The sequence below is a fragment of the Stegostoma tigrinum genome, chromosome 19 (assembly GCF_030684315.1).
Source record: "Stegostoma tigrinum isolate sSteTig4 chromosome 19, sSteTig4.hap1, whole genome shotgun sequence".
Lineage (NCBI taxonomy): Eukaryota > Metazoa > Chordata > Chondrichthyes > Orectolobiformes > Stegostomatidae > Stegostoma > Stegostoma tigrinum.
This window is the reverse complement of record NC_081372.1, coordinates 11,515,206-11,525,901: the sequence shown is the minus strand read 5'-3', so window position 1 is coordinate 11,525,901 and position 10,696 is coordinate 11,515,206. Positions and strand designations below refer to the sequence as shown.

At 47.3% G+C, this 10,696-nt stretch overlaps 1 protein-coding gene across 10 annotated transcripts in view; it reads right to left on the bottom strand.

The window, feature by feature from the left end:
* LOC125461316 (protein CBFA2T2-like) overlaps positions 1 to 10,696 on the bottom strand; it is a 151,392-nt gene that overhangs the window by 11,873 nt on the left and 128,823 nt on the right. For all 10 annotated transcript variants that reach the window (XM_059652735.1, XM_048549943.2, XM_048549941.2 and 7 more), the window contains 3 exons: positions 9,035 to 9,227; positions 5,023 to 5,091; positions 501 to 691 (listed from right to left, as the gene is read on the bottom strand). In XM_059652735.1, coding sequence (XP_059508718.1) covers positions 501 to 691; positions 5,023 to 5,091; positions 9,035 to 9,227 — 453 coding nt within the window. The remainder of the gene's footprint in view (positions 1 to 500; positions 692 to 5,022; positions 5,092 to 9,034; positions 9,228 to 10,696) is intronic.

Sequence of the window (10,696 nt, the reverse complement as noted above, 5' to 3'; positions counted from 1 at the left end):
TTACATGATGAATGCAGCTGAGTTAGTGGTCAATGGTAATACACCGACCATGGGGGATTCAGTGATGGCAATGATGGCAAGGGGCAACGGTTATAAATGCTGGCGATATTCATATCGTGCCCAGGGCAACTTGTGGTATCTTGCCGTGGGTAAAGCCCATGAGTGCTCCTGGCTTCATCAAACACAACCCTGTTGTCACCTTGTGCAGGCATATACATGGGCTGGTGATCAGGACTGGCATGTCTTGGCTGATATTCTCACTCCAGTTAGGACCGAGCCCCTGACATAACTGAGACCAGCACAAAGCAGCCGAGCTAGACAGATGGGATGGGGTTTATTGGGAGGTCCAGATCACTGACTTATCATACTCGCAAGACCCAGCTCTACATTTGGCAAGTGAATCATGAAGCAGTCAGTGCTGGCTATAAGAGAATTCAGTAACTCTCACCCCTGCACCAAAGTGCGTGTAGTCCAAGGAAGGATATGGGAGGGCAGCCTACCTCGCTGGTGTCTTCCTGCTCATTGATGACGGTGAATGCATCTTCAGCCGCTTGCCTCTTGGCATCTGCTATCTTCTGCTCCATCTTGGCCCTCTCTGCTGTTATCATCTCGTACGCTTTCTGCTCAGCCTCGGTTACCGCCTTCTGCAACTGCGACACAGCCTGGCGTTTGACCTCGTTCACTGCCTCCTCTGAACACGATGGGTGGGGAGAGGTAAGAGACACACTGCTGAGTGACGCCGAGATCAGAAAGAAGGCGCTCAAACTCATCGGGGGCTTTGACAATAATAAATGGGAGGGAACTGTTTAACGGGGAGGATCATGGTGACGAAGTTCAGAGGCGGGAGATGGGAGGTTTCAGGGAGTAGTTACCATAAGAACATAAGAAGTAGGAGGAGGAGTGGGCTATCCAGCCCCTTGAGCCTGCTCCACCATTCAGTAAGATCATGGCTGATCTTTATGTGGACTCGGCTCCATTTACCTGCCCGCTCACCATGACCCTTCATTCCTTTATGGTTCAAAAACCTACCTTTGCCTTAAAAACATGTAACAGAGAAACCTCAACTGTTTCACTGGGCATGGAATCCCACAGATTCACAACCCTCCTCCTCGACTCAGTCCTGGATCTACTTACAGCCTGTAATTCGCTGCCTGAAAATCAGGTGGAATAACGAGAGGGAATTTGATAAATGCCCCTCGGCTCCTCCCGTGAATCGGGAGTTTCCTCGATCCTTCAAACCCCAGTGTGTGGGACGTTGTCAAAGATCTGCCTCCGACAACACTCAGTGAAACGTTCCTGCACTTGGCAAAGATAGCAATAACTGACATTTACGTAGCACCTTCAAACTAGAAAAAAGCACCTGAAGGCATCATATAAATGCACAGGGGGCAGCATGAGAAAAATGTAAGGAGAGGGACAAAATTTGGACCGCGGTTTAAAACAGCCAGCACAGACCTGACAGGCTGAATATTCTCTTTATATGGTGCGCTGTATTGGGCCGGGCAGGGTTGTAGAGGCAAGAGTCAGCCAGTAGCTTGGTCAATGAGGTGGCACTTAATCTTGTGATGTGATGAGAAGGAGACAGCAGCTTCAGGATTCAAAAAGATTGAAAGGTCTGGCAGGCTAACGTCAGCTGGTGGATGTGTGACTGGAGACGCAGAATGTTCCTCAAGACTGGAGGGTATGAATTGTAAGGAGAGGCTGAATAGGCTGTGACACTTCTCCCTGGAGCGTAGGAGGCTGAGGGGTGACCCTGTAGAGGTTTATAAAACCATGAGGGGCACGGATAGGGTGAGTAGCCAAGGTCTTCTCCCCAGGTTTGGGGGGTCCAAAACTAAAGGGTGTAGGGTTAATGTGACAGGAGAAAGATTTAAAAGGGGTAACATTTTCACACAGAGGGTGCTGTGTATGGAATAGCCTTCCAGAGGAAGTGGTGGAGGCAGATACAGTTACAACACTTAAAAGACATTTGGACAGGTACGTGGATAGGAAAGGGTTAGAGGGATGACAAAGTGTGAATCTGGATGAGCACAGCAGGCCAAGCAGCATCTCAGGAGCACAAAAGCTGACTTTTCGGGCCTAGACCCTTCATCAGAGAGGGGGATGGGGAAAGGGTTCTGGAATAAATAGGGAGTCAGGGGGAGGCGGACCGAAGATGGAGAGAGGAGAAGATAGGTGGAGAGGAGCGAACATGGACAAACAGGACTACTTCAGTTTAGGAAACCTGGTTGGCATGAACGAGTTGGGCCAAAGGGTCTGTTTCTAGTCTGTATGACACTAAATGGACAGTTATGTCAGAGCATTGGCAGGTGTCCAGTCATTTGGAAAGCTGGCCTGGAAAAGGAAACCAGGGAGGAGAAACCCATATGCAGAGAGAGTGGTTAGGGTCTGGAACGCACTGTGTAGAAAGGGTTCCATCGAGGCATTCAAAAGGACACTGGACGATGCTGAGGGCACGGGGTTACAGAGACTGACACCGGGTAACGATGCTTGTTTGAAGAGCTGGTGCAGAAACAATGGGCCGAATAGCCTCATTCTGCACCGTAACAGATCTGTGACTTCTATTTGTACTTCAGTTCTGTTTAAACCTTGCAATATGTTTGCATCGGGTGAGAATTAGATAAATGGCAGGTGTCCCAGCGTCATGGTTATTCTTGCAGACGGCACTGCCGCACGCACACAGAATTAAAGTGCCCAGAAGGTGTCAGGGTAGCATCACAATTTCACTTCAAATCCGCTCCCAGCTGGCAGATGGTGCTTTTTTTCTGCTGGTAACATATAGCGCGACAGTTTCCTTCCCTTTATCCTCTGCTCTCTCTCCCTCCTCACCTTCCGCCTCCCCCGCAAAAATGGAACTCTGCGCTGTGCACAAAATGCCAGATCCGTGCTCCTCCGGCTGCCAGCTGTCGAGCTTCCTGAATGCCAAAGGAATGACTGAACTGCAAACTCACATTCTCTCCACAGCTCTTTCTCATCACCTCTGCTTGCCTTTCGTAACCCTTCCATCGTTCAGTCCCCAGCTCTCACTTCCTCATACCGTGCACCCTCTTTGACCTTAGCCTCTAAAAGCAGTTGAGGACAAAAGCCTTAGATTAAAGGAAAGTGCACTCAGGCTGATCAGTGGCAAATGGAATTCAGTCCGGATAAATGTGTGAGGCGATGCGCTTGGGCAGGGCAAACAAGGCAGGGGAATACATGATGATGAGTAGGATCCTGAGAAGAAGCAAGGATCAGAGGGACCTTGGAGTACACGACTATGGTCCTATGCACTTTCAGGACATGACGTGGAGGTGCTGGTGTTGGACTGGGGTAGACAAGGTCAGACGTCACACGGCCAGGTTGTAGTCCAACACATTTATTTGAAATCACAAGTTTTCGCAGCGCTGCCCCTTCGTGAGGCATCAGGCCAGGCAGATAAAATGGTTACAAAGGCATATGGGATACTTGCCTTTATTAGCCCAGGGACAGAATTTAAAAGGAGTAGGGTGGTGCTGGAATTGTATTGAAGTGTTGATTAAACAACACAGTTTTTGTTTCAATTTGAGGAACTCTACCACCAATGCACATCTTTCGAATGGACTCACTGCTGTTTTGTAAACATCACAGAAGCAATACTGCTCAGCAAGCAGAACAAAATCAACAGATTTACTGCATATTGTGAAGCCCACTGACTGACATCCAAGGTATGAGGAAAGCTCCCCATAGCTCCTCTCCCGTTCCTTTCTTTTCTGATGATCATTCTTGGGCTACCTCTGGTGCAGTGGCTCAGTGGTTAATGCTGCAGCCTCACAGCACCAGGAACCCAGGTTCGATTCCACACTCAGGCAACTGTCTGTGTGGAGTTTGCGCGTTCTCCCCGTGTCTGTGCGGTTTCCTCCTGTGGGTGGAGTACAATGATGTGTGGGTTAGGTAGATCAGCCAGGAGAAATGCAGGGCTATGGGAACAGATTTTAGTTGGGGGGGGGGCGCTAGGTCTGGATGGGATGCTGTTTGGAGGTCAGTGCAGACTTGATAAGCTGAATAGCCTCTACCTGCACTAGAGAGATTCTACGATTCTATACCTGTATCCCTGGCATGGCCACTGTTTATTGCTCATCCCTGGTTACTCTTAAGGAGGTGAGGGTGACCCTTCTGAGTGACTCACACAGTTGCCCTCCTGCTAGAGGTGCTGGTCTGCAGGGAGGTTCAAGAGCTAATTGGGGTCTCCCCTGCAGGGATTATAGGGCCACTCATTGAAAAAAAAGTATCAGGCACACTTTAACATTTGCCCAAATTATTAGAAGAGGAGGAACAGAAAGAGGGAATGGAAATTAAAACACAAAACAGGAATGAATGAGAGAAAAACCCAGCGATATTGCTTTACTTTACAGGATGACTGACTGACACCAATGCGGCTTTCAAAGAATCTTTGAGTGTCTTTCTATAATATTTTCCTTTAAAATCTCACAGTCCCTCTTTTGCAGGGATATAACATGTCCATGTGGAGTAGGGTTGTGATTTGGATAGATTACTGAAGGTATCACATGCCTTCCGATTGCACCCTCACTCTCTTGCCTATTGGTTGTCCATCAGATCAGGTTTTTGGGGCACATGGCCTTCCCTCTGTCAATTGGAAAGCAATTGTACCCCTCATTATTTGATAGACTGACAGTAGGAAAGAATCAGTGAACAGCCACTTTATTCTCCACAACATCCTCAAGGACAATGCTCCCCCAGATGAATATAGAAAATACCTATTTTTGAAGAAGGGAAGAGGAATTCATTTTCAGTAAACCTGCTCGTTATTTGTCCCTCAGTGCAGATCATGAAGAGGACCTGGTCATGATCACATTGTTGATTGTGGGAGCTTGCTGTGCACAAATTGTTCATCATCTTTCCTCCATTACAACTGTCTGAGGGAGGAAGTGACATTACATTTCATACTCATTGCCATCAGTTTATCCCATTTTTCCTCTCCTCAAGTGTATTGGATATTTCAGTATAAACCACAAGCTGCTGGAAATTAGCTCCCGTTTGACTTACCCGCCTTTTTCCAGATCTCATCTGGCACGTAACCCGCTGACGGTCTGTGACTGATCTCCCGGTGAAGCTCTGCAGTATAGACACAATTAGGCAGATCCATTATCCCCGTTCCCCGCAAAAGAGCTCAGCTCTCACACAAAGCAGGCTAAAACAAGAGAGGGAAAGGAACGAGCTGCTGAGTCACACCCTTCCCAGTGGTCCATTATCCCAGTCCTCAGCCTCCCTCAGTCCCACTCCTCAGCCTCCCTCAGGAAAAATACCATTGCTTGGATTCAAACAGGGAAGAGGTTCATGGAAAACTAATGAGATGCCAGTGCATTCCTGTGAAATAGTTTTCCCCGTGGGTGCAGGGTTATTAAGGGCTACACCATTAAGGTGCGTAGATGGAGGTAAGACACAATGAGATTCATTATTGGTAAGACAGAGTCCAGGTATACACATTACTAGTCAGACTTTTATTTCAACTCACACATCACCGATTCCCAACTCACTGATGACTGTATATCACACACACAAATACACTCAGCCATATTCTCACCCCAACATTCCTTAATTTACTTATAACCTATTTCCCGATTCATCACGACCTTAGGTTTTCTGCCGGACTTGACTAGACAATAAGATGGACCACCCACTCTAACTGAGTGATGGACCAGGATTAAACAGTCACACCATGTTCCTATCACTTCAGGAAATTTGCCGCATTCCCTTCAGAACTCAAGAAGGAGGCCATCCCATTGCAGCAGGAAGTTCCTGCGCCTACCTTTCTGAGACTTGCGGTCTTCCTGCCTTGAGAAGGCTGCTACTCTAACATCACTGCCACTGCCAAGGCTCCTTCCACTGGGAGATCCCTGCAGCCACCTTGGCCGAGGCCTGGTCTGGATGTGAAGCTTGATATGTCAACATGGAGCACCAGCTGGATTACAAGTGTGTACAAGGGGGTGATCCACAGCAAGGGAGCAGACCCCTGTCCGAAGACTGCAAAACTTTATATGATGGAAGGGAAGTGGACTGACCCTCTTTCAGAGGGATACAAACTTCTCTGAGTGGGGCAGGGTTGTGAACACTGATTGGACAGATTGCTGAAGGTGTCACATGACTTCTGATTGCACCCTCACTCTCTCGCTATTGGTTGTCCATCAGATCAGTTTTTGGGACACATGGCCTTCCCTCTGTTAATTAGAAAGCAAGTGTACCCCTCATTATTTGATAGACTGACAGTGGGAAAGAATTAGTGAACAGCCACTTTATTCTCCACAAAATACGTCAGCAACATTCTCAGGGACAATGCTCCCCCAGATGAATATAGAAAATACCTGCTTCTGAAGAAGGGAAGAGGAATTTGTTTTCAGTAAACCTGCTTGTTATTTGTCCCTCAGTGCGGATCATGAAAAGGACTTCATTTCTGAAGAAGGGTCCCGACCCGCAATGTCAACCTTCCTACTCCTCTGATGCTGCCTGGCCTGCTGTGTTCCTCCAGCTCCAACTATCTTCAGCTGCTTCATCAATGACCAGCCCTCCAAAATAAGATCAGAAGTCTGGATGTTCTTCGACGGTTGCACGATGTGCATCACCATTTGTGATTCCTCAGATACTGAGGCAGTCCATGCCCAAATGCAGCAAGATCTGGACAACATCCAGGTTTGGGTTGACAAATAGCAAGTAATATTTGCAGCACACAAATGCCAGGCAATGACCAATTCCAACAAGAGAGAATCCAACCATCAGCCCTTGACAATCAATGGTGTCACCATCACTGAATCTCCCATGATCAACACCTGCACCATTGATCAAAAAACTCAACTGCACTAGCCATATCAACACAGCAGCTACACCAGCTGGTCAGAGAATAGGAATGCTGCGATGAGTAACTTACCCCCTGATTCCCCAAAACCTGTCTACCATCTACAAGGCACAAGTCAGGAGTGTGATGGGCTACTCCCCAGTTGCCTGGATGAGTGCAGCTCCAACAACATCCAAGAAGGCTGACACCATCCAGAACAATGCAGACCTCTTTGATTGGTACTGCATTCACAAATATCCACTCGTCCATCACCAAAGCCCAGTAGCAGCAGTGTGTGCTAGCCAAAAGGTGCACCTTCTGAACACATGACCAGTTCCTTCTAGAAGAACAAGGGCAGCAGCTACATGAGGGACATGCAAATTCCCTCCAAGCCACACACCATCCTGATTTGAAAATTTATTGCCATTGCTTCATTGTCACTGAACCAAAATCCTGCAGTTCCCTCCCTAACGGCTGCAATGGTTCATGAAGACGGCTCACCAGAGCCTTCTCCAGGGCAGCTAGGGGCTGGCAATAAAGGCTTGCCAGCCAGTGACCCCCACATCCTATTAGTGAAGACAATAAAGGATAAATGGCGACCATAAAATGACTGCTGCAAAAACCTATCGAGTTCATTAATGTCCTATAGGGAAGGAAATCTGCCATCTTTACCCAGTCTGGCCTACATTTTAGGATAGGCAACGAATGCTCATCCCTCCAGAGACTTGTCAATCCGATGAACAATAAAACTTCAAGAATAACAGGTCTTTTGAACCATTTGTGGACATCCAAAGGTTGTGAAGGGTGCAATGCAAGCTGGTCCCTTCCTCTTTCGCTCAGGCAGATGTTTGCTGAAAGCAGCCTCAAGTCGACATGAGGAGCAAAGTGTGGGAAGAGGGCCTGAGGTGTACCGAGCCCTGAATCACCTCCAGTGATTTGCTGGGTGAAAACAGCGAGTAACTGAGCCACAGCATGGGAATTCCAACCTAGTCCCAAGTTAGTTCATAACAAAGTGTGGAGCTGGATGAACACAGCAGGCCAAGCAGCATCTCAGGAGCACAAAAGCTGACGTTTCGGGCCTAGACCGTTGATTTTGTTTGATTCATTCATGGGATGTGGGCATTGCTGGCAGCACTTATTGCCCCTCCCTAGTTGCCCAGAGGGCAGTTCAGAGTCAACCACATTGCTGTGGGTCTGGAGTCACTTGTAGGCCAGACCAGGTAAGGACGGCAGTCTCCTTCCCTAAAGGGCATTAGTGAACCAGATGGATTTTTCCTGACAATCAACAATGGAATCACGGTCATCATTAGATTCTTAATTCCAGATATTTATTGAATCTAAATTTCACCATCTGCTGTGGCGGGATTCGAACCTGGGTTTGAATTCAGTTGGGATGGCCATACCAGTTCCATAGTCAGTCCATCATGGGCACAGCAAGCACAGGAAAATGAGACAGTACAAGAGCATTACCCAGTGCCCTGACTCTACTTCACCTTCACTGGGAGAGGAATGATAACTGAAAATGCTGGAGGCTCAAAGTGAAAGGGTGTTTGATTTTCTAGCATTAGGTTCCCTTGGCTGGATGAGCAAGATAAAATTTACAAAGAAATTTAAAAGAGGGTTCAAACAATATGGAATTGACAGCTGCCATTCCAAGTGCCATGGTTTATAGAGTTGGAGAAGCAGATCAACACACCGTCAACCCATGGTCCACTGGGCAGGCCACTTGGACTGTTTGTGACAGTGTAAAACAGTTCATTGTGATTCATCAGTCTCCCTTCTAATTAATCATGCATTTTCTATCCCTTAGGAGAAAAAAATACAATGAAATGAGGATGCTGAACATCAGAAGCAAAAACAGAAATTGCTGGAAAAACAGCGTGGCTGACAGTGTCTGTGGAGAGAAAGCAGAGTTAACATTCTGGGTCCAGTAACTGTTCTTCAGGACTAGAGAAGAAGGGTCACTGGAACCGATACGTTACCTCTGCTTTCTCTCTCCATAGACGTTGCCAGACCTGCTGAGTTTTCCCAGCAATCTCTGTTTTCATTTTCTATCCTTGCAGTTTAATTTCCGCGCATGATTATCATTCATTTCATGCAAGCGTGATCAATCAGAATTATCCTCTCTCATTTCAGGTATCTCCCTCTTTGGAACTATTTTTGTCAAGTGCAGTTCTGGCTTAAAACAGTCGTTGAGAGCGAAGGCAGGCAATGCTCAGGGTTACTCACCAGTTTGAATGGGGTCCGTGTTCCCAGGGCTGAGCTGTCGGAGGTGAGTGCTGCTGCCCTTTCGCACTTCCTCCGTGTCATTGTAGCGCCTCATCCAGTAGTTCAGCTCCTCACGGTCAGCTTCTTGGCAACGGCAGAGAACAGCCAGTGAGCGGCGAGTCTTCTCCACCATGTCCATGATGCAGTTCAGGAGCTGCAAGACAAACCAAGGTTTTATGTTTTGCCTGCGATCCAGCTCCATCGGTTTTCCCCTCTTCTGGAACAAGGAGGCTTTCCACAAACTCTGGCTCGCTTTGGTCTCCGTGCAAACATCTCACGGAGCTGCTCCTGAGCTGAGCCAGGGTGGCTATCAGCAGGTCCAGGAGGGCGTGCTGGGCAAGCGCCCATTGAACCCAACAGTCTGTACCTTTTCTGTGGCTATGACTGCCCTCTGGTGGCCCGGTCGAGGGACAATGCAATGCCCACTCGTATACCAGGTCTTCCGCAACCAGTGGGCACTGCAGGGCCTAGAGTGCATCAGCAAGCCCAAAAATTTTATTTCAGAACTTTGTAAATTTCTTTTCAAGACTTTTGTTACAGTGGCCATTAAAGGAGCCAATACTGTTCAATGTGGTTCAATTCACTTGTTTATTCTTTCAAAAAAAATCCTTAAACTTAGAAGGGCAAGTTGATCACGCGGTTAAAAAAAAGCAATGATTGTAGACAGAATCCAATGGTTCACAGCATCACTTCACTTTCCAGAAACTTAGGCTCATACTTGAGGAGCACAGGTAAAAATTTCACTGTGTAAAATTGTAAAACTGGTAGAGCTTAAGTTCAATTAACAAAACTTAATAAATATTTCCAGGCTCATGAACAGTGATTAATTGTAGTACAAACTGTTAGTTCACTAACAGGGCAGCACAGTGGCTCAGTGCTTAGCACTGCTGCCTCACAGCACCAGGGACCCAGGTCTTAGCCTGTCACTGTCTGTGTGGCGTTTGCGTGTTGTTTATGAGGATTTCCTTCGGGTGCTCCAGCTTCCTCCCACAATCCAAAGATGTGCAAGCTAGGTGGGTTAGCTGTGGGAAATGCAGGGTTACAGGGTTGGGCTGGGGTCTGGGTGAGATGCTCCTTGGAGGGCCTGCTTCCACACTGTAGTGGTTCTAATATGCCTTTAGGGAAACACATCTGTCACTTTTACTTGGTGTGACCTACGCGGCCACATCAACGTGGTTGATTCTTAACCGCCTTTGGAAATAGCAAAGCAAGCCACACAGCTCAGAGTGGGCCTTGTCAATGGCGTTCACATGAAGACTGAGGTGGGAAACTTCAATTGTGAGCAGACATTAGCAAAATTAGGACTAGTTTGTCTGGAACAGAGAGCTTGAGTCGTGGCAGGAAACATGTTCGCAAGATGGTGGGAGGTTTTGGTTGACGAAGGCAAATTATTCCCTCTGGGCAGTGGGTCAATAATCAGAGATCATCAGATTAAAATCATTAATAAGAGATCTTCAGTGGAGATTAGAAAGAATTCTTTCTCACCCATTGAGCCAGTGGAATGTACAAAACTTTCCCTGAAAGACAAGAGTGGTAGAACCTAATTCCAAAACTAATTTGAGAATAGAGCTGGCTGGGTATGTGGAGATTAGGGCTTTCAGGATCAAAGGGTATAGGGCAAAA